We start from the raw sequence: 24,275 nt of genomic DNA, 5'->3' as shown, positions 1-24,275 counted from the left end.
CACCAAAGATAAAATTGATAATGCGTTTATTGTTTTTTTACAGGCTTATTTATTATGCGATTAACGCCGGCAAGATTAGACTGCCGCATAAGACGATCGCGGTTAGAATGTGACGCAATATTCCCGAGTTGGGAATATTGTCGTCGTAATCGCCGATATTCGCGGCGTACGCGATGACATGCGCCACGTAGTTTTGCTCGTGCACACTGTGAAAGAGATGCGCATACGGTCCTGCAAAAAAAAAATAGGATCAAGATTTTCTCGCTCGCGACGTCTTTCTTTCCTGAAAATTCTACGGCTGGCGATTTTGCGAGAAAACGAGCTCAACGAGCCTTTCGAGAGCGAAGCCTTCCGACTGTAATCTTATAGTTATCACTTTGCAATATCTAATTAGAGACACGACTGACATACCTATCGCGTACACAGCTACGTCACCGCCGCCGTGGTGAGCCTCGTCCGATATAATCGTAGCTTGCTGACTGTAGCTGAAATCGCTGGTGTTTGATTCGGAAGGATCGTTTCGCATGGCTTTTCCATCGGCGCTTACAGTGTAAGCGACGCTATTCGGCCCGCCTGTGCTGTAGGACAGCGTCGTATACGGTATCCCGTCGTGTTTGGATTTCTGAGCGATCCCTGCAATACAGTCGCGTAAAAACGAAGGAACTCGAGAGTCTCGCGACGCCGATTCTTACCCAGAATGGACGCGCCTCGGGCGCTGTAGCCGTTGATGCTCATCGAATGCGTGTGATCGCTGGTGACTATCACGAGAGTGTCGTCGGTGTTGACCATTCGAAGAGTGGCGTTGACGGCGTCCGAGAATCGAACGGTCTCGAGCAGTGCTTGAGCGGCGTGACCGCGATGATGAGCGTAGTCGATCATGCCGCCTTCGACCTGCAAGATTTTCCAGTCAAGCGATTTCGCTGGTGGAGCGCAAACGCGAACCGGGATCTGTATACCATCAGGAAGTATCCCTGCGTGGACCTTTGCAGGACTCGCAAGGCCGTCACGGTCATTTCTTCCAGGCTCGGTTGACCTTTCGGACCTCGCTCACGTTCCCAGTCCATCGCGATGTGGCCGTTAGCGAAGATGCCGAGCAAGTAATCCACGCTGTCGGCATCGACGCGCGACAACTCGTCGTTATTCTGAATCACGCTGTACGCCAAGTTTCTACGGGACTTATCTTTTATCCAGTCATCGATGAGATCGCGACCGTCCTTTCGGTAGCAGGCCCACCTGTCTATTGGGTCGAACTCGCCCGCGCTTACATTGGACTTCATCACTTGCCTGCCGCCGCCCATAATCACCTGTTAAAACGATCAACGCGTCAATCGTCTCGAAATTGTCGCGCAAAATGTGTTTGAATCACTCTCTATTTACCCGGATGTTCCTCCCGGGTTCATCCTCCACTAATTGTCTGGCGATATCTTTGCAGGCAGCGGCGCTTCTCGGCATTTTTGACTCACATTCCCATCTGCGATCCGCGCAGTGCGCATAAAGCGGTGCTGGAGTTGCATGCGTCACTCTGGTATTCGTCACAAAACCTGTAGTTATATATTTTTTTTTGGCAAATTATGGAATTGTGTATCAGTAGCTAACGTAGAAAGTCTGATTTCACTGGAATATCCAGGATGACGGAATTTTATTTCTATCCTCAAATGTTTTCTAGGAAAGTTGATTGTAATTTTTTAATTAATGTACACATATATTTTATAGAAACCATGATAGCGAAGGCAAAAATAAATTGAAAATATATTATAGATATTTGTTCATTATATATGTGTTTTTTTGTGGTAATCGAACTTTCTGGCATCAGACTGCAATTGAACCAGACCTGTAGCTTTGCCGGCCGCTTGAGCCCATGCTATAAATGAATCTACATGATAGTTCTCGTTCAAGCTCGCCTCGCAATCCCCCAATTCCACGTTCGCGTCTACTCCCACGACCTCATAGTTCGTCTTGACTCCTCCGAAGAGAGCGGTGGCGGTGGACGCCGAGTCCGGCACTTGCTTGTTCGTGTTGTAAGTCTAGATTACCAGCGAAAGATACATTCGAACACGAGGATTTGATATAAAACACGATAGTCATTAAAACCTGAGTCACGAGTCTAATGAAAATCTCATTAAGACGACCTTCAGTATCCCGATATGGGGAAAATGCTCCCAGGCGAGCCGACTGGTCTCGCCACCATGGTAAATTCTGCTGGCCGTTATGGTATCCGGACTCATCCCATCCCCTACGAAAAGAATCACGTTCTTCGCTTTTTTCACGTTCCAGCGGTACGAGAGAGATTCTTCCAGTTCTTTGTTGGCCTGTTTGCGCCAGTGCCAACTGTCTGCGTTAAAAACCACGTTTTCCTTATTTGTACAAATTATTATTTAATTCAGTTACCATTTGTACATATGTGATAACCGGTTTAAAACCAGTTTAAAAAGATTACCTTATCAGAAAAGTTTGACATTTTTATAAATAAAGAGAAAAAATCGATTTCTTAAAAATTTCATCTTTAATAAAAGATACGTTCGTTTTTACTATCGATTATTTAAAAGTTTCGCGTGGCATGCGATTTGGTTTTGTGTCCTTCAAAATATACATTATGATTGGAAATCATAAAATTTCATGAATTATGCAATTCTTGTAATCTCTTATACGTGACGATTACACATATTGATGCAAAAATTCTAATTATAATTTACTCTTAAATACCTTCGATTGCAGTTAAGAACTGGACACAGCATACGAGAAAGTAGACGACAAAACACTTCATATCTTCTTTTAGTGACAAACTTTTACTCTAATAAATCTAATACGTGGAAAGAACATGGAAAGGAAGCGTGCACGTTGGACCGAAGATCTGTGAATACGTCCTCTGTTGAAGCATAGAATGCATCACGACGACAGAAATAATCTCGAACGATAACGAGAGATTCTCCCAACGCGAACTCACGTTAGAAGACATCGAGTACGCAGTGAAGAAACGTCCGTTCGTGCGAATTCAAATCGACATACGGTAATTCAGCATGAATGTACCTATGTATGCTCATTGTCGCACAGTGATATGAATCATTTCTTAGGGACGAAAAAAGGTTGAAAATGAGAAATTAATTCCAATTCAGCTAACATTTATCGTAACGTTTTATTTGATTTGTTGTTTATATTCATTATCTGTTCTTACAGATCGCAACACATCGCATAATACAATCTTTTTTATAAGTTTCGCTTCACCTTTCCCTTTTCTCTTCGTCTGTTTTAGTCTTTGAACAAAACTACTAAAAATAGACTCGATAAAATCAACCGCTCAAGCCATTTTTATATCTCTCGTCTTATTTGTCAAGCGCGAGTCGATGAGATCCGAGATGCAGTCGAAGATATATTGTATAGATTCGAGAAGAGGAAAGAGGGCGTCACAGCCCTTTGAAAAATTTCTAAGAAGCTCGTAGTGGATGAACCGAAACGCTACTCGTCCTCTAGCTGTTAGCACTTATCTGCTACGATATAAACATCCCGTGATTAATATTAGTGTCAAGTTTGTCGTCTTTCAACGCGCTTCGAATATAACGAGTATCCGGGCGAGCGTCGATTGAGGAGCGTGAGAGATTATCTCTGTGTTGCGACTGCGGACCGCGCGCGTCCAATGTCCACGGCACGTTCGGCCATGGATGATTTTTGATTTTATGCAACTCGCGCTCCTTAATTACGCCCACAGTTTCTTTTTTTTTCAGATCGTACAATGCCTTGTTTCGAAAGAAAATTACTGTGAAGAGATTTTAGGAAGAGAAACGAAACACGGCAACGCTAGCTTTCGAACGGAAGGCAATATTTAGCTTCACCTACTTTCAGCTGACGCAAAAATTTTTAATATCCTTTCTTTCTTCGGATAAAAAGACAGAACGTGGGATTTCGGAGTCGTTACGCGAGCATTACGTTGAAACTCGAAACGACAATTGCACCTAGTCCTTTCTTTTGCAGGACGCGAATCGCCGTGTCGATATGCCGGCCTAATATAAACTGCCTACAAATTTTCTGCCTTATATAATAAAGTACAATAAAATCGTTCTCGTTACGTCTAACCGTGATATACGCGTTTCGCACTATCACACAGACAAGACACGATCGTCTCCCTCTTCTTCTACACACATTTTTCTCCTCCTTAAACCGAAGATTATTGCCAACGATTACGCTATCTTGTCTTTTCTGCATTTTTGTTTCTTTTTTTTTTTTTTTGCTTTTTTTTTTTTAATCCTCAACTATTGTGATGAATCAAAATATATTTTCAGCGCAGATGTCTCATTACATATTAGCAGAAATGCGCAATTTGCTTTTAACTTGTTTTCTTTTTTTTATATAATTTTAATTTATGTTTTTATAATTTGTCGAATATAGCTATTCTATTCCGTGCATCATTATATCAAATAATGAAAAATAGAATTGATATTGCTCTTTATCGTATCGCAAGTATTACCATTTATTTATTGAAAAGATTAAATTGCTGAGAGAATTTAGTTTGCGAAATTCAATCATAATAGTTGAAAGTCCGTTGCAAGGATTAACAAATCGACTGTGTCGAAGAGATTCGCGCCTCGCGCGAGACCCGTTCGACGAGAACTCTTGTATTTCGCTCCCGCGCTCTTTTTATCCCGATATAATCTTGTCGCGGACGTAGGCATTTCCCGTTGGCGTGACTTAGAGAAATCAGATCGTATCGATTTTTGCAAATGCGATGGTCGCCGTCTGACGGGAGCCGTCGTGAATACTCGCTGATCATCATCCGCGCGCGGATTTATTAACGTCGCGTGTATATGGTGTGCTTGATAAAATTGACATGACGATGGCGAGAAAATCGTGCTTCTTCGCCGCGTTCCCGCATTCTAGACGCACGCTAATTGCGATTTGCATCTACAGCTTCCTCCGCTTCCAGCGGGATTCGAGAAAGTCTCGCGCTCGCATGTGCCGTAAGGAAAGTTTCCTAGATCCTAAATGCTTAATGATTTCTCACGATGACGATCCTCGAGCGTATCGCAATTTTCAAAAACTTCTTGCATCCGCCTCTTCGATATTTACGCAGAATATTTTTGCTGAGTCCAGAAACATTTCTTTTTTTTTTTTCTAAAAATTATGTTTCTCAATATAAAAACGAGAAATTCAATTATAGAATATAGATTACCTTCTTCCACAATTTTCCAATTCTCATCTGCAAAAGTTTTCGTACTCGTCTTGAGCCTCCGCGAGTCTGTTCATGAATCAATCGAGGATCCACATCGATCAATGCGCTTATTTTGATTGTTGAATGTGCCGTCGGACTCGTCACAATTGGGCTCGATGCAACGGATACAATAATTGACGGTTAACGTTACATGCTAATTAATAGCGTTGTCGTATTAACCTCATTGTCGCTTGTGATTATATCTTGTAATTACTTTATTCTGCCGGCATTCACCGTAGACAAACAGAAATTGGGTCGTTTTGTAGCGGCATAATGCGGTTTACACGAGAACGCTAATTAAAATCGACTAATTACTACTGATATGTGCACGCTCGCTTTTAGTATACGCTTAAAATCCAATTCTTCTCGAATGCTGCAGCATTCGTGTTTTCGGTAACGCTGATGCCTTACTTTGATCATGTTTACTAGGTTTCCAAATCGTCGAACCATACCGTGAATGTCTTATCTTACTATAAATAAAAAATTTGATATTTAATTTTGTTTTTTACACAACGATAAATGTTCAAGATTCTTGAATAAATTGTATACTTTGCTCTCCGAACTGTCGCATATAATTTAAATGTTTGATTTCAACTTTAGGAACTGAGCTTTCATGCAGGTATGGTTCGCGATTCTTCACGATTTTACTATATTTTGTATCGTAGCTTATTAAAATACCGTCCGATGTTTGATTATCTTTCGTTCATGTTAAAACTGTGCATCGAGCTCGATCTCACAGAGCGAGGTAACGAAAGGACAAGAAATGGCATTTGAGACTTTCTCACCCGTTCTACTATCATAACGCGACAGCTCGTAATAGCACGTGGCTGCCGAAAGATTTCACGCTCGCCTGCGGTTTTCTTTCGGTTACAAAAAAAGTATTGTCATTATTATCAAACCGTCATTGCTATTAAATGCACTGCTGAAAATAACATTGGGTTTCCTTGCCGACAAGGTTGTCGTCTATCTAGCTGGTAGATTTTCGCGTCGAACTACTTTCCTACTCAATGTTCCTTTTGATATCGAGACTTGCAGTTATTCTTGATGCGCAGACTTGGTAAAAAAATTGCTTTTGATTTTTCAGCTGCTTACGGGAGACTCGCAAGGCGATAGACAATCGAGATCCGGATGTATATGTATTATTGTATCTGTGTGTGTATATATGTATGTATGTGTGTGTGTGTGTGTGTGTCGCGACGACACAGGGGTTTTCGTCGTTAAAGCTATCAGCGCGTAAATCTCATGTAACTTGCATCCTTAAATCTGTACGAGAAATCTACTGAACGTCGTAGAGTATAGAGATTTCATAATTAATTGCTTGATTAGTTTAGATAATAATCGCCCGTGTATTGCCGAGCGAGAAAGGTTCGAACCGAAGGATAATCGTTAACAAGAGTTTCTACGAGCCTACAAATTCACGAACAGTAACGAGACACGCGCTGCGTTTTCAAAAATTTCTGCTCTCTGCCTATTTTTATAATATATAATATATATATTTATAAATGTATATTGTACTATATAAGACTATCTCGTTATTAGGTATATCCTTTCGCGTTTTAACAAATCGATCTTATTAGGCTATCCTCGTACGCGACTCGTGTACGACTTTGCTCGCGGCACGAAAGTCCTTCACGTCCGTTCGTGAAATTCTCTGCGGGTGTATTTACAACATACGAGATGATAATGGGGGATATTTGATGTGTAGTGCAAAGTAGAAAGCAGAGAAAAATGCTTGCGTCTCTTTTTCGTCGATTTAATAAGTGAAATTTGGAAAGGAGAAGGTGCTATAAATTAGAGTTCTAAATTTTTATACTTCTGCATTGAGCCTTTTTTAGCTAAAAGTTAATTTTTCTTATACATTAGAATATTGTTGAAAAGTGTGTCGATTCGTGCAATTCTTTTTTACTGGATTATTAGTAAAATAGAAAAATTATATTTATATTCTGCAAGCACTTTGCTCCGCGCGATTCTCTACTGAAATGATATGAGATGGTAAAGTAGGATAAGGATAAAAAGGATCGAGAGTCGAATATTTTTTTATGTCGTAGGCGAGGACACGATGACTAGTTTAAATTGACTGGAGGAACAGGATTATCGATTATCTCGAATTGGCGGTCGGCGATTAAATGTCACGATAAAGATGCTTGTCGCACAAATGAATTAATTATGAATTGATTACACTTTGCGATGATTGTTCGTATAACTGATAGAGATCACGTTTGCGCGTCTTTTCTTTTTTTATTAAGTCTAAAATGTTATCACGTTCGACTGCTTCAAAATCTTTGGCAGGGTGGTTTAAATAAATTTCAGAAAATGAGATAGATGGTTTCGGAGTGAAAAAAAATCGCGCGATGATTAAGATGTCGAAATAATTCGTTTGGATTCTAGATTGTAGCGCTATGCTCGAGTTTTCCTATCGATAATAGTATTAGTCCGCGATAACTCGATATGACGGGTTACTAAGTTTGGCCGCTTCTAGATTTTTTTTTTTTTTTAGGTATACTTCTCCTCACCGCCCCTCTCACGAGCCTACGTTTTAAAATGACGAACAGTTCGGGATGAGTTACGAAGAGCTATTCGAGACGTTTAATTATTAAAGCTCCATTCAAACAACGAACGAGCCATGAATATGCCGGCGCAAGAGAGAAGAGTCGGATTTATTAATACCAACAAGATCGCTATAATTGCGCCGAGTGTTCGCTTCTCACAAAACCGCTCTCGTGCTAGGCCATGTTCATTAGTCGATAGCTGGCTGTTGGAATTTTCAAGAGACACGAGAGCGACATCCTTTGCGGAGTGCCGTTATTCTTGCAATTACACGAACGTCCGTAACTCATCCCGTACGTGATATCGATCCCCCGCCGGGTACAGAATACTGGGAATCCCCATCAGTCTCGAGGACCCTTCAGGACACCTGTACCGCAAACGATCGATCCCTCGATACTCATATTGAGATCCTTTCAGACTCCTACTTCTCGTCCCTCAGGAGAGCTTCCTCGGCTTCCTTCCGCCGCGCCTTCGCCTCCTTCTTCGCTCGCTTCTTCTCTTCCTTCGCCAGCTTCTTCGCTTCCTTCTGCCTGGTCTTCTCCGCCTTCTCCTCCTCCTTCTGCCGCGCCTTCTCCGCCTTCTCGCGTTCCTTCTCCCGTTCCTTCTCCTTCTTCGACTTCTGCACCTCCTGGACCACCGACATCTTCGGCGCCGTCGCCGATCGCTTCGAGGCGGCGCGGCCGCACGACGACGCCGACGACGACGACGTCGACGTTGTCACGCCGGGCGCGCTTCTCGGGCTCGGCGACGTTTCCAGCTGCGTCACGATTTTTTGAGCACATCTGCGAACGCGCCAATACGCGTCAATACGAGTCCGTTTATCGACGAGTTTCTAGATTGCAGATTTGCTAAACAAAATTGAAACTCCTGAAGGTACCTGATTCTAGTGGAGGCTTTGCCCGCACGATAGTCTCTCTGGAATTCCTTGATCGGCGGTAATCGGCGCTCCCGGCTCTCCCGCATCATATCCTCTTCCTCGGTGACTTGCTGAATCGGATCCTGATACTCCTATTAATTTTTACAAACAATTGCGCGTGTATCCGCCGGCTTGGAGAAAATTTACGATACTCCAGTTATAATAATGTCATTTTACGTAGCGTGTAACACGACATGCAAAATGCAACTTCACATAAAGTATCATGACAGATCGCTAACCTGAATCCGCATTTTCATCGATTGCGTTTGCGAGCGTCTTAGGGTTGCGCCCGTGGGTTGCCGTAACCTCGTGGGTTTGCCGAGCGAGGAGCTTCCTGTGCTATTCGCGGACGAGGAAGTTGCCGAAGAGACGGAAGACACTCCTACGTGAGCGAATCAGATTCGAAACTTGGTCGTGAAGCGTACTTAAACGGCAGTTTAAAGTAGATTGTATGCAGCAATTTACGAACCAGAGATGGAGGACGAACCACTGGCCATCGAGTATAGAGAGGCAGAGGCTGGTACGCTTCCGGCTCCCCATCTGCCACCCGGCCCGGAAACGCCGGCGGTAACGCCCGTACCCATGTTGTATTCCGATGCGCTTTGCGGGAGTACCCAGGATTTACCCGACATCGAATACTGTAAGCCAAAACAATCTCACAGTGCATAATCGACACGGATTTCTCCACGCGAAATCTAGGGATCTGCAATGATTGGCATTTAATGCGTAATTGCCAAGATGAAGAATTTCAATAGAATTAAAATAATGAATAAATGGAGAGGAAAAAAAAAATAAATAAGTCTCAAATCTTAAATAAATGAAAGCAATAAAAAGCATGGTTTTGTGTCAAAGCAACCGAGTTACACTTTTGCGCGTGTAATTAATTTTATATTTAGCAAACACTAACGTTAAGCAATTTGGATCGTGAGTAATTGCGCGCTAAACGGAACACGCGCACAGGTGCGCGGACGAGTGGCATTTGAAAAGGAACGCGGCGCGATATTTTGGGCAATTTCGATCGGTGAAAACCGTCTTTGAGTCTTACAGAGTGCATCGTATCACACTGTAGCCGAATTGACTGCAAAGGCAACCAAAGGCTTTGAGAATCCGCTCCAATTAGCAGCAATTCCGCCGCTGTTGCAATCACGTCAGCGAATTTTATTGACGTATTTGTATGAAACGCGGATGCCGAAGGGCGGCGAGAGAGAGAGAGAGAGAGAGAGACGTGAAACAAATTTTTAAAGCGAACGGAAGATATAAACGAGAAAAGGGATAACTGACGCGCGGATAAATATGACACATCGATGATCAGACGCGCAATTGTCACTTACATCACGCGGAATGAGGGTCTGTTTCAGCCGTAGAATTTTCGCTCTGCATATAACGCATCTCAGCGGCAAGAGCCTCTGAGACACCGCCATTTGTATCGTCTTGACGAAACAGCGTCTGCAAAAACGGAGACGGAGACGAAGTTAACGTAACGAGCGCCGAGACGTTATAATTAAACGTACAGTTTCCTTTTAATATGTAAAATACGTCACGGCGCTGCGGCACTAAAGTGAAAAATAATTACTCTGAGAGTTTTCAACTTAAGGAATTACGGTGTACAGTTAGAATATAGAGGAGCGCGTAAAACCAGTTTTACCTCAAGCTGTTCTTTTTAAGCTCACCTGCAGACTACTCGATGCCCACACGGCGCCGTTTGCATCGTCGCTCTCGCGTTTACACATATGACGCACTGAAAAAAATAACGAAGCGTGTTGAACGCGTGCGGTAATATTGAGCGGAGCCTGATTGGTAATCGCACGGATAATGCCGGATATCGACCAGTCGGGGGAAAAAGTCAATGGAGAGCAAAAAGGAGAGATTGCAGTCGCTTTTGTGCGATGTTCATCGCGGGACGGGGCTCTTCTTTTTATTTGCATAGTTCTTACGCGCCTGCTCGTGTAACGTCATTAAATCGCGGGATGCGCGATATATAAAATGTCGTTGTTTAGCGATCCCGGCGGCCGCGATTGGCCACCGTAATCGATGTAACGTAATTAGGCGTCACTTTAATCGAAATATTAATAGCTCGTGCAGAGAGGGTGGGCGAACACGTCAGGAGTCGAAGGGTTGCGACCGCCACTTTGTCGTCGTTGTTAATCGACTTTTGCGACCGATTGGGCGGCCAATTCGTTCGGAAATTGCGACTCTTCCGGACGACTGGTCATATTTTGCGCAATATAGGTGCTTCGTTATCATCATTTTCTTTATCATTCATCCCAATCTAGTGCAACGCAACGAGACGGAAAGACATGCGGTATCCTTAACATGGGCATAATTAGTAGAATAGAAACTTATAATTAAAGTAATCAGAACTCTACAATTTGTAATAACCTTATTAGTATATAATTTATTGGATTTAATAATCCATAAAATGTTTAACAAGGAAAGCGCATATTTTTGTTATTTTTAATTCATTAGCTTCATTGGCGTTTTTTAAGAAAATAATTATGAAAATGCCAGCGAAAGGAATCATTTCAGCGCGCAATATAATTTCCCTTGCAACTCAATTTCCATTAAGCTTCTTTCATTGACTAATTCCGATTTATGCTAACGTAGGCGTGGAGACTTTTTAATTCGCGATCCTGCGTAGTCAGCGGAGGGATATGCGTTTTATTTCATTTCGCCAGTTTCATTTTCTCTTCACGTTTATTCGGAGGGGTGATTTTATTCGGCCAATTATTGAGATTGTTTGTCGACGAAATTACAAATTAGGCTTGATTGTGCGTCGCGCACACAATAGCATCAGGCAGTGACGTCAATTTTAAAGAAGAGCTTAAAGAGGAAAGAGTAGGATTAGCAGGAAGACTAACGGAGACCGTATCGAACAGATGCTGAAATAGCGGAAATAGTTAGTCTTTTTGGATGATTAGATCCGCGTCACAAGTTTCAAGTAATCGTCAGAAAGAGAAATTTCGCGACTCGATTATATTTCGTCATTTCGAAACGGTCGATTAGTCGGTTTACAACGCTTGTAAGCATTGCTCTGAACAAATTTACGTCCTTACTTTCGTCACTTTCGATTCGTTTCTTACCTCATCCTCCTGCGAAGACGCCAACTCCGGCTCATTTTCCTCCAATTTCGTCAGCAACTTGTCCTAAAACAGGAGAAAAATATTTTTCCATCAAGGCAAGCACGTAGATAGAATTATTATTATCAATTTCTTTTACGAAAGATTATTCAGACACGTCTCGTTAAGCGAGAAAAAAATCACACGCCATTGAATAAAAATAATTATTTCTTACATAAGAAATAAGAATTTATTCTCGATTCGGCGACGTGTAAAATTCTAGCGTGTTCGCACCGAATTAGTGCCGGGGAAGCGGAGCAATTAAAATAATTCTGTAACGTACAAATTCTTACGTATGTAATCTATTGTCGGTCAGTATTATGAAAAGAGGAGAAAAGTAGATCGTGACGCCCATGTTGCGTTCGCACGCAGGGAAGATGACGGGAGCTCTACAAAACGATCGGCTAGCGCTGATTCCCGGCAGTTTCCTCTCGAATCTAGCGTAAAGCGATACTGTTAAGGATTACGGTGCAGTGCGTCATCAGAGACGTTGCAGTGCTCGGCAATGACGCTCCCATCTCTTCTTGTGCCTATGCTCTGTAATATGTATATTTTTCGAAGAGGTAAATTTGCGCGATCGTGCAAGAAATCGCTTGATAATTCGCGAGTGCCAGTTGGTTTTCCTAAAGCGTCATAAATCATAAAACGTATACGTTAGCGTATCGATTCGCTGTGCGCGGTAATTATGTTTCATATCCTCGTGCGTTAATGTTTTGTTAATATTTAGTAATATATAATTTATAGTTTAATTATTACCGAAACATGGTACGCTTCTATTAAAAGGAGATATACAAATAATATTCGCGAATTGTAGTGTCACGTGTATGTTACACGTAATTATTTATATATGTATAGGCTAATATTTAACATAGTGGGAAATTTGATTAGCGCTGGTAATCATCAGCGGGTCAAAACTAAATCATGCAACTCGCTTGAATTTCCCATGCAGTCAGCGCGCGTGATTGTGCTAAGTGTAATTCCGTTTCATTAATAACAAGGCAACGTCACGTAAGGCAGCGTGATTTACGTTAACGACGTCAAGAATAAGACTTCTAACACAGGGAAATAACTGGACTTTGGTGGCAATTTACGCTGATAAATGATTCGTTAAACATGAAAGGAATTTGGTAAGCATGTCGGTGCAAAATAGTAACAAGAGCGGTTGTTTTCGGAAGCAAAATTATCGATTGTGTTGAATCTTTTACAACTTTGTTTTTGACCGACTCACATTTTTCTTCTTTCATACAAAGTGGCGTACGATATCGCAATCGAAAGTAGCGACACGCATCGCTTCCGATCGAATCGGAACGTAAACCCGCTAAAACGCATTGATACGATTTGAAATGAGGTAATCGGGACACGTAATGCATCCTGCGTGAAAAATGCTTTAATAAACACGACACGCCATGAGCTTTCCACCGTGGAATTCTGGCACGGCCCTTTTTTTCATAACGCTATCACAAATCGTCCGACGTAATCAGTGCAAGAATTGGGAACTCGCACACTGCTTTCACGTACAATAAAATCGCCACTGACGAGCGGATGCAGCCTGCTTAAACCAGATGCAATTTAATTTAATTTATTGCAAAATTCTATTCGCTTGTAAAAACACGTGAAGTTCACTGAACTCCGGACACGAAGCAGCATAATTGTACAAAGTAGCACGAGCATTTGAAAAGGCTCTTCTTCCTGTAATTGTCACGTTGAAAAATACTGTAATTTTTGCGTGCAATGACACCGCAAGCATTGCCGGTGTTCCGAGAACCGCGCCGCGGACGTAAAAAATGCGCTTCAGCTGCCTCGTCATCAAATTGGTGCAAATCACGGCAAGCATTATTGCACAGTAATGCCAATTGTGGCAATAATAAAACAAGAATTGACGGTTCAGTATAACGGTTGTGTGCAAGATTTCATCTCTTTGTATTATTCCCGTTCGCTCGGCTCCTCTCACCTACTAACCTGTTAGAAAAGATAGCGTTTCTTCGTTCACAAATTTCCAAGAGCAGACGTTCGTTAGGCCTGCGCTGATATAATCTGCTATTGTTCTCGCAGCGAAATAAGCGAGCGGCGAAAGTGTATAAAACCGCGACCTATTTTTCTCGAGAGGCCACTCACGAATTAATTATCCCGTTACGCAATCATAAGTCTTCGCGGCCTGAAATGTAAATTGTGCTTGGAGACTTTCGATCGTAAACATTTTTCCTGCCTTTATTGTTTAAGTACACCTCTGTATATTACAGGTTTGCGTTATCGCGCGTTGAATTCTGCTTCCGACAGCGACATGTTGCCCGCCGCGATAACGACGCTTCTATTAGATTTATTTTCGCTTTGCTCTATTTCCGCGACGTGAATGTTTTGAGAGAATACTTTCGGCACGCAATAATTAAAACCCAATACTTGTTTCTATACAAAAAGCCATTTATTCCCCACGCGCTGCTCGCCAAAGTACACGGCTTAAGGGTTTGCGAGCGAGCGAACTCGACAGCCACTTAACCGCGTACGTTTTCCGTGCGAGCTTAATTGCGACTGAGCACGACATCACGTGCGTTGCCGAAGTAGATGAAACGACGGATTATTCGTACGTTTTTCTCGACGTCGCGTCGATACACGCGACCGAACGCGTTCGGATAGGTTCGCTGGTCGAGATGGTCCGTCATGTACGTCCTCGGAATTATCTCACGTGGAAGCCACGGTGGCTGTTACACGACAATTAACCTTCCGGGACACGACTGCTCGATTTGTCAGCAGAATCAACGTTGCAGATCGTTAAAGCGTTAATTTGAACCGAGCGAGGGAATGATCTCCTCGATAAACGTTTCCGTGTTTGTGATTTCCGTCGAAAGAAAAGATATATCTCTTAAATCGTACAAAGATCATAAATTAACGTAGCTTGAAGGAATATGCCCACTCTTTAGATAAATGCAAATATCTTTGCGTGTCCACGAAATCGAGCGTCGAGTTTCCGCGCGGTCGTGTTCCGCATCGAAACATTTTTGCGCGACGAGGGGAAGTAAAGGGATTCTTCGGCAGAGCGGGTATCGTGCACCGTTGATCTCCGTTAGTTGCACAACACGCGACATAACGTGACCATCGTCAGGTTCAATGACGACGACCGCAGCGATTGGTCGAGGCCGGCCGTCGCCGTCGCTCGCATTATGCACCATTTAATAGAACGAACGGAACACATAAAAAACGAGTCAAAATGGCCATTCAAAAAGTGTTGTCATTACCTTCTAATCGAAATGTATTTTTTAAATGTACCTCTTTGCACCTGCGTGAAGATTCCGCCTGTAAATCTGGTGCGATTAGAAAATAAATATGCGGACATGGATTTAGAGTAAATTTCATGTTCAACATTCTTCGACTCGAGATACATAGAGTTCGAAGTTGTTCGAACTGTGGATTTTGTGAAAAGTTTCATTTTCATTTAAAAATTTTTCATTTTATATTAAGATTGTCATTTTATTTTTATTACCAGGAGACACTATACTGCATCTGACTTTACTTCCCACCGGTACGTGTTTCTATTGCTGCCCCATCCAGTTCAATCGGGACATCGAATTTCAATTGTATACCAGGTAGACGTTGCTCATGAATTGGAACTCCCGTCATACAATAACGCACTTCAAACGCTTCAAATATAACCTAATTTTCCTGTTTCAATATCGTCAAGATTGAGAAACTAAGGTATAATTGACCGGAAATATTATTAGCCCCTCAACTCGTGAGGAAGTTATTCGAGTAACTAGTTCTCTAATTAATCGTTAAGTGAAATCTCAGAATTAGTTTCTCATTTTCTTTTTGGAATCTCGCAAAGCGATGAGTCTGCCATCGACCGTATTAAATTTCACAAATTTTGCTCATAGCGACATTTTTCTTGCGTTTCGCATTAACCCACGGCAGGCGGAATCCGACGTATCCAACTCTACTGGATCTCAACGATGTCACAACATTGTGGAGAAGTAACTTCAACGTAAAACACCCGACTGTCGTTTTCATTCACGGATACAGTGACAGCGCTTTAGGGAAAGGTGCCGTCACTGTAAAAAACGGTACGTTTATCACCTTTTTACTTTTTAGCAAATCGAAAGGCGTCGCGTTGTATGCAACGTCGCGCGACGATTAATTAATTGCGATAAAAAGTGTTTATATTTACAAAAGGAAGGCGCGCAAAGCGGAGTGTGTTTGAAAACAAACCTGTTAGCGCGTTTTGGTATGCATGGAAAAAGTTTAATCTTTCCGAAAGCTGCGAAGCTTCGGTGGAAAGTTTTTTACGGTCTCCGAAAAGTGTTTCTAGTGAAACGAATTTTAGTTTATTTCGCCGCACTTCGACGATGACAAATGTGTAAGAGCACTCCTAGCTTTAGACACGTGAAACACGATGTATCCGCTCTGAATACCAAAATAGCTTCTTAGAAGTCACCGTGATGCCTCGTTTTCCTTTTTGCTCGTAAAGTTCGGTGTGAGCGAGTAGGCTGGATCCATTAGTAACTACATGATCCGCGGATACTTCGCCAAACCTCAAGAGATACCCTGTCAGTATGACGAATAGTGAGCGTTAACTTGCTACGATAAATTGCAAACTTTTCCATTCTTCAGCGCGCGTCTTGATCTAATTCAGTTTGCTACGGCACCCTAAGGTATCGTCTTTGTTTACTGGTTTGTTTCTACCCTCCCACCCTCTGTTTAATAATTTCTTGCATTTTCAATTCTTTCGCGGCTGATCGATTCACATTGATTTCATTTGCAATTTTTTCATCAAGCGAAGAATCTAATTAAAAAATTCACCGCAATTTACTTGTGTCCTGTTGTCTTTATTTCAGCCTACCTTCGTCGCACGTCCTGTAACGTTATATTAGTGGACTGGCCGAAACTGACAACGCTACCATGGTACGTAACGGCAGTGAGGAACACCAGAATCATCGGACCACACTTGGCCCGCATGATGAGCTGGCTCGATGCGCAGAAAGCGGTCCCTTTATCGAAAATTCACGTGATCGGCTTCAGCTTGGGCGCGGAGGCCGCCGGCTTTATGGGGAAAGCACTAGCGCCCCGAAAGGTAAGGTAATGTAAGGTCTGCTAATAATGATCGCCGGTCACACCGCATTGCACATTCCCCCGGCTAATCGAAGGCCGCATTATCGGAACCACATTAGCGCCGGCAGTTTCAATCGAGGCGCGATATCGACGCGATCGACAGGCTATATATTAAGGTGGAAACGCGAGCGCTGAACAGTGAAAAACGCGCTTTCAGATAGGCAGAATCACCGGATTGGATCCGGCTTATCCTTTGTACATGGACACCGGGGAGGAGGGCCACCTGTCGTGGGCCGACGCCGCTTTCGTCGATGTCATTCACACCGACGGCGGTCATTTCGGCTTCGCCAATCCGATCGGCCACGCCGATTTTTATCCCAACGGCGGCAGCAGGCGTCAGCCCGGCTGCGATTTGAGAAGCATCTTACGCATGGGTTTTAGAAGAATCATAAATCAATTGAGTGAGTGTTTGTTACGGCGCGCCTCAAGTTCTTACTTTCTCCAAATATTGGAAATTTCGCTTCGCCAAGATATATCGGGGAAAGTGAAATCTATTCCTTTCTTTTTGTTACAACAATTTTACCGACTATCATTGTTCCTTGTTTCCAGTCACCTGCGGACACAATCGAGCTTGGCGCTACTACGCGGAGTCGGTGAACAGTCCGTACGGATTTCCCGCAAGCCGCTGCCCGAGATGGAATCCCGGGATTCGGGCGAACTGCGTGTGGAAACCGGACGCTTACATGGGCTACAAGTGCGACGCGAGATATCGAGGAAAATTCTATTTGAGCACGAATGCGAAACCGCCGTACGCGAGAAATTCGACGCGCCACAGATCCGGCAAATGAGGATCGGTGCGCAACGTTCTTGATTTGGATGAACCACATTGAGAAGCGATTCTTCGTTGACGATCGCTTCCGCCGAGATATTTATCTCGGATAAAGTTTAACGAAGGGAGGATATTTTTGCGACACCATTTCAGATAATGTGTTTGCGATGGAAACGCTTGATACATTTCTGCCGTCTTCAGTATTCTCGATAGCGCGACCAAAGATGGAAGATCCTTACGGTGATAATAAAAGCATTTACCCGCAGGATAAACAAGAGAAGTTCATTATGGAATGCTACGTCGAAAAGCTCGAATTCCAATTCCATCGAGTCGATGAGAAAACAACTCGTGCTGGCCGCTTTTAACGCCAAGCACTGCGATCTCGTGCCAGATAGGGGCGCATTGTTTACAACATTTACCGTTCTCCAGCTCTACCTCTAATTGTCAACGATATACGAGAGCAATAGTCATTTTAGCGCGACTATAGTTTAAGCTTCATAACAGGACGAATACGTGACTGAAACTGCAATAGCGGAACGTGACTTTGCATGAGAATACTTTTGTGTCGTATGCGATAATAAATTCAGATTATAAGAATACGACGAAGTTAATTTGTATCGTTTGTTAATGTCTGCCCGTACATCTTTTATAAGCACGAAAAGTTATACGCAAGTTCCGGCACGTAATTCAATAAATCTGTTGACGTTTATTAGAATTTTGTCTCTATACTTATTAGAAATGGCATATTCTTATGTATGCATCGAGGAAAAAAAAAAAAATGTAAAACGTGAATGACGAATAAGAATGCTAATGATCGGAGAACAACCTGCAATTTTCATGCCATTTCCTGCCTTTGAGGTATGTAAATTTCAAGGCCAACTTTATTATTCCTCATTTTACGATTAAATCGATGAGCGAATCTCTGAAAGGCGTGTATTTCGAACGGGAAAGGCATCGTATTAAAACTTGCAAGTAACTTGCAAGTAACAGATGGGAACATGGGGGAATACAAACGAAGAATAATGGCGCGTGCTGGAAGTAGCAAATATTTAAAAAGGCCAGCGGGATCGTTCCAGCCTCGTGCTGCTTTTATTCCGCATCATTCCACGTGGAACGCGAATTGCGAAACGTAGTTATGCTCTATATGGGCTTCCTCGTGTTTTCAATATGACTTTTTTATTTTCTTCAGTTTATGATTAAATTAGCATACGGTGAGTGGGTACTCCGTGCTACGCCCGGCAGTTTTTGCTCATTCCTTATAGATAAACGCAACCTGATTGTCCTCTTACGGAAGTTTGGCTCTGCGATACTCGTTCAACTTTGTGAAACTCATCGGCCGAACTTGAGTTTCGAAACAGCCAAACTGCGCGTCCTCGAAGGAATTTCGTCTTGCCATTTTTAACGCTCGTTAGACTGGAACAACTTTTACTATCCGTTCCTTGGATTAACTTTCACGGAACATCTCACGGAAGACTTCACGAACTAATAAATGAACAAAGACGGCCCTCTTAATTATTACGCGGCATTAAATTCTATCGGTGGTCGTCGTCATAATTTCGTTCTTCGTGAAAATATAGTCCATCGGCGATTTTTGAAAAGTTTCCTCTGTAAACAGCGAAGAGCAGAATTCGCCCAAGTTCGCGAGAAAACAACAACACCAGTTAGACAAACTGCAGACAGAACGGTATAACACATTCAGCGGTCGGAATGCAATTTCAGGATCGATAGGATGATTTATGTAAGGCAGAAAACATTTTCTGACTCATCTTGAAGATAGCATCGTGACCTTTCACGATCGCGCACCGCTGTGCTGTATCGTTCGATTTCACGAACAATAAGTGAATAAAATCAGACGCGCGGAGGCATCGTCGCGCCGTTTCTATTTCCCTTTCGACGGGACGGATTCCCCGCTCACGAGAGCGAGGCATCGGGGGAGCATCGACAGGATCGGAATTCACGATACATCTCGGAATCACGAGCGACATCGGCTCCGTGGGATCTGGCCGGCGGTCAATCAACCCGGCGTGCGCACTGAAAAATTCAATGCGACGGGCAGGTCGATAAGAATCCAATGGCCAGGGTTATAGATGACCCTAGTCTTGAAAGAGCAGCGCTGCGCGGAAAGGCTTAAGGCGGCTTTCGTAGTCCACGCTTCAGCACGTTCGACCGTGTTCGACGCCGGTTCTCTCGAGCAGGCGCTCCCTCGAGTATCGTTACCGGCTATATTCTCTCGCGGTTATACACGTACAGCGCGGCTCCGGGTTTCTGGACACTTCCTTTCATCCACTATCATCGTCGTCAGAGTTCTGGAGACGACATTTCCTCAGCGGACCAGCATTCGACGCCGCCTGCCTTTCAATTTAAATATTTATCAAGTTTAATTTCGCACTTTTCCCTCTTTCCTTTTACAACTAATAAGCCTTTTATTTTCAGGTCTGCAGGACTACGCAAAGGAGTTTCCGCGCTAGACTGTCCGATCGATAAAATCTTTTTCTCAAGATTCGCAGAAACGACCCGCAATTTCTCGAAATTTACGCGGAATCTTCTTCGTCGGCCAAACAAAGATAGAACCGTCTTCCGCGGTTTATCGTCGTTTACATTTGCTGCGCAGATCGATGAAACGAACTTACATCGGCAGTTTCCGCGCCGCTGAAATCGCTGCCGCGCGTATCGACTATTCGATCCTTGCATCGCCGGGTGCATTGTCCTCCGCGGAAATGAGAAACGAAACACGAAACGTACCACCACCACCGCCACCAGCCCGGCGTCGTGGATATCGATCCTTCTTTGTTCTCGTTGCCGAGGTTGCGAACATGTTAGACGCGCGTAACCCCATGGTGGTTACGCGATACGTTTACAATACATACATTTACATAAGATTTTGTCCGGGAAAAAACTTGAACGAAGGAATATCTTCCCTCCATTCTGTCTCTGCTGCTTGTACTTTTTATTCCTCCAACGATCTATCTTGAGCGAAGCTTGCTATATGCAAAGTGTTCCAATGCAATGCAATAGCTTGACCTTTAGTATCAGCGGATAAAATAAAGGCGGCTTTGATAGCGAATAAATTATTCTTGATTAATTTACAGACATCGGTGACTGCGCTAGATCTTCAATCGAGTTATTCTGGTAGAACAAAAAAAATCTCTTTAGAACGCATGCCGACAACGCTACGCAATTAACGTTCTTGCAAATATTCACACCGAGAGTGACGCCTGAGGCATTTAGCGTCTCGTCAACACCTTTTTGCGAGGGACACGAACTACGGTCACATCACGACACACTCTTCCACACTTATTCGCTCGGTGTCTTTCGCAAGGGCGGCTTCGAGACTACGCTTGACGACACCAGACAGTTACGACTGTTGTTCGAAGTTCGTGGGGTGCGCGAGCCTTTACTCGCGCCGTTCGTTCTCTCTCGTTTAATTCATTTTCGTTCCGTTCTAATTCTAAGCTGTCCTATAATGGAACCCGAGTAGGAAAATTGAATCTCCTTTTACCGGCAACCGTAGATAAATGTGAAGCAGCGCTCCGCGTATCCACGTATTTGATAGGACGCTATTTGCGACCCGTCAAAATATTCCGAGAGAACCTCTCCAATCATCGAGATAAATTAGACTTCGAAATTTTGAGAATATCAAGTTAGCGAGAAATGAATTTAGACCGTTCCATCTTTCGCATTTTGAATAATAAAATCCACTTCGGTAATTTAATTATTAATTATAGAATTTCTAAAAGGTACTTACAAAAGAGATTTGAATATTCGACACAACAAATTCTTTTTATTAAGATTTCAGCTTTCTCTTTAATAATGACAGATTAATAGCTTCGTTCTGTTATTCCGGATGGATTCCTTAGATTTCCTTAAGCATGAAATTAAACAAAATGAATAGCTCTTCAATCGTTGTTTCTAATTTTTTGTAATTGTTTTTGTAACGATCTGTTCTCAATAAATATCGCATATATATTAATACCGCAGCAATCTATTCAGTTTTACATGCAAAGATTACATTGAAAGGACGTTCACAAAAAATATTTTTATGAGATTTTAGAGTTACAACGACGAAAAAAAAAATTATTCGAGAGACCTTCTCAAAATTGAAATAACGCTCACGCAATCCGACGGAAGTGGAAGATTGTATCAACCCGCGTATCTAACATTTGCACATTATGGTGGTTCGTGCGGCTCATAATGGTATTATCAACCCCCGACGCCGAACGTTAGGAGAGTCAACGACCAAGCCCTTTAGCGGAGTATTATTTAACTTCACGAACTTCTGATTTAAAACTGATATGCATGCACTTTGTAAAATTACACCAAGCGGTGTAATTTGTGCTTCAAAGATTAGTTTGCAAAAATAAAAATTGGCAACATAAATTATAAAATTATCCCTCTTATGAAGAAACTTTTTTATCAGAATATTTCTTCCGAGTTTATAAAATAAGCATTGTCGGGTAATTCGAAAATCTATGTAAATTAAGGTAAAACAAAATAATGTCCGACGATAAGATGAAAGTTGTAACAAACGGCGGCACGATTCGGATCGTTAGCTGGCCGTGGATCGAAAAGTTTATTAGTTCGCCGAGCGACCGACGGCGCCGACGGTTAACCCGACGAAGGATGGTGAACAATAAGCCTCTGAAATCGCGTGGACGTACACTTACGTGACTCGCAAAAAGCAGCAGACAGGGGCGTAAAACTTTAGTCCGCCGATGGTCGCAAAGTACAACGGCAAACAACCCCGTCGGCTTGTTATTTCCTGCAAATTCAATTACGTTGCTACGAGAGAGAAAATTCTCTCTGTTTCTGCAACTGTTTCGAAGGTACAAATCCCGAGTTTCCAAATTTAATATAAAGGAAAACTGCGATAAAGTGAATACAACGCAAAACAAACGACGCGTGTAATTTAAACGCTCGTCCCATTTTAGGTTATAAACAAAAATACACTCGAGTTTAAATTATCTTCACCAAAGACATTCAATTGTCCTGTTAATTTCTGTTTCGCGACAACACAAAATGAAAATTGTAAGAAATATTGAGTAACAAACAAAAAAAACTATACAAAGTATCGTGCTACTTGAAATATCGTTGGTTCCACGGATAAGATAAGTGGAAACACGAAACTGGTGGCAAACAACGTTGAAACAATATCGAAGTAAAGAAGAGCGCAATATCTGATAATCTCGAGTACTCATCGATTTTTGTCCTTGCCTTTCGCCTATTGTTCGCTGTTGTCGCGACGGCAATAAAGCCACACGGTGGATAAGATCCGCATGCCTGGGCAGGCACGATCGGAATCTTAACGTCGAGTTGGCGTGAGCCTTATCTGGGAAAACGCAAGTCGCTATTTACACCACGCGCCCTCGTCAAGTTTTGCAAGGATCGCAAGGATCGCTGGATTTTTGAGCGACGCGACTCGCACCGCCTGTGCTATTCGTGTGCTTATTGTCAAGGTTGAGGCTGATGGTTTTTCGCTACAGGGACTCCCAAGGCCCCGCAGTTTAGTATCACGCGAGCGCGCGCGCGCGCGCGCGCGCCGATCCGGCTTCGAATAATTTTCCGGGTCGCTTTTCGCCCGCGCTGCTAATGAGGTATCGAGAGCGTCCGGCTTTCTCTCGCGGTCTAGCAGTTCCAGTTTCCGATAGCGCATACCGCGTGACGATAAATCAGCCCGACCTGACGTGAACCGACTGCGAAATTCCGGTTTGCGCGGCACCGCGAGCGCGCGATCCACGGTTATGGAGGCTGCACGCGGTATCCGTGGTATCCGAGTAACGATCCGCCAACCGTGTGTGCAGCTTCTTGGCAGGCTTCCCTAGCGGGGACACTTTTTACTCTCTCCATCTTGCCGCGGCTGCTCCGCCAAGCCCGGCACTGACCTAACAAATTATTCCGACCGGGACGCGCCGCAAGGAACGACCTTGAGAGGATGACTGGAGCGCTGGTGTCGTGACAGCGCCGAACAATTTGTACACGTCGCATAACCGAGATTTAAACTTTATCTAAGTGGAATAAACGCACGAGCGTCGGAGAGCGGCTATTTTATCCAACTGGAGCATCAGGCGGAGAGATCGGCCTTCCGCCACTCATCGCAAACGAGAAATTTTTTTAGCACACGCCATTTCTGATACAGTATCGTGCGCCTTTACATCGCAGTAAGTCCCCCGTCAGCGATCAGCACCTGCTAAGTCGACCGAGGCACGATAGCCCGGGACGGACGGAAATCAATACGGAGTTCAGAGTTTACAGAGTTCCCCCGAGTTTCCATAGACGTAAATTCCGCAGCATCAGCTATCTGCCCGAGTATCGATGGGGACCTGTTATTTAACGCGGCTGCCGGCCGGCATTTCAAAATCTTTGCTCAAAAAGATACGGTTGCTCCTAAATTACGCGACGATAATTCTCTCGCGGTTGTAAAATCGAGACTCTCGTTACTTTTCGCAAGAGAATTCCAACAAGAGAGCCGATGACATTATTTCACGCGAGAAGTTAAAAGGATTCGATGAGCAAGGTATCGAGGTTACGAGACATCATTACGCGATGTGATCTTCCTTTCGTCGCGGGCTAACGAGTATTTCCAGACAATAATAAAGACAAAACGCGCCGGTTAGGAAGGCCACTTAATAAGGA

At 43.3% G+C, this 24,275-nt stretch overlaps 3 protein-coding genes across 6 annotated transcripts in view; 1 reads left to right on the top strand and 2 right to left on the bottom strand.

The window, feature by feature from the left end:
* Positions 1-9: 9 nt before the first annotated feature.
* Positions 10-2,876, bottom strand: LOC105669783 (alkaline phosphatase). The gene is made up of 8 exons (XM_012362901.2): positions 2,704-2,876; positions 2,130-2,332; positions 1,832-2,024; positions 1,378-1,541; positions 957-1,304; positions 693-891; positions 412-633; positions 10-231 (listed from the first exon to the last, which is right to left on the bottom strand). The coding sequence occupies exons 1-8, from the start codon at positions 2,762-2,764 to the stop codon at positions 53-55; spliced, it is 1,569 nt and encodes a 522-aa protein (XP_012218324.2). The 5' UTR covers positions 2,765-2,876; the 3' UTR covers positions 10-52.
* A 238-nt stretch (positions 2,877-3,114) lies between these two features.
* LOC105669746 (protein split ends) overlaps positions 3,115-24,275 on the bottom strand; it is a 161,391-nt gene continuing 140,230 nt past the window's right edge. For all 4 annotated transcript variants that reach the window (XM_012362849.2, XM_067351221.1, XM_012362852.2 and 1 more), the window contains 7 exons: positions 11,744-11,806; positions 10,334-10,401; positions 9,995-10,109; positions 9,133-9,301; positions 8,903-9,045; positions 8,625-8,755; positions 3,115-8,529 (listed from right to left, as the gene is read on the bottom strand). In XM_012362849.2, coding sequence (XP_012218272.1) covers positions 8,169-8,529; positions 8,625-8,755; positions 8,903-9,045; positions 9,133-9,301; positions 9,995-10,109; positions 10,334-10,401; positions 11,744-11,806 — 1,050 coding nt within the window. In that variant the 3' untranslated portion in view covers positions 3,115-8,168. The remainder of the gene's footprint in view (positions 8,530-8,624; positions 8,756-8,902; positions 9,046-9,132; positions 9,302-9,994; positions 10,110-10,333; positions 10,402-11,743; positions 11,807-24,275) is intronic.
* LOC105669747 (pancreatic lipase-related protein 2) lies at positions 12,064-18,360 on the top strand. The gene is made up of 6 exons (XM_012362855.2): positions 12,064-12,342; positions 15,258-15,357; positions 15,683-15,831; positions 16,603-16,838; positions 17,034-17,277; positions 17,426-18,360. The coding sequence occupies exons 1-6, from the start codon at positions 12,285-12,287 to the stop codon at positions 17,662-17,664; spliced, it is 1,026 nt and encodes a 341-aa protein (XP_012218278.1). The 5' UTR covers positions 12,064-12,284; the 3' UTR covers positions 17,665-18,360.

This window comes from Linepithema humile, chromosome 3 (assembly GCF_040581485.1).
Source record: "Linepithema humile isolate Giens D197 chromosome 3, Lhum_UNIL_v1.0, whole genome shotgun sequence".
Classification (NCBI taxonomy): Eukaryota; Metazoa; Arthropoda; class Insecta; order Hymenoptera; family Formicidae; genus Linepithema; species Linepithema humile.
Note: the sequence above shows the minus strand (reverse complement) of the source record. Positions and strands in the feature narration are given on the sequence as shown.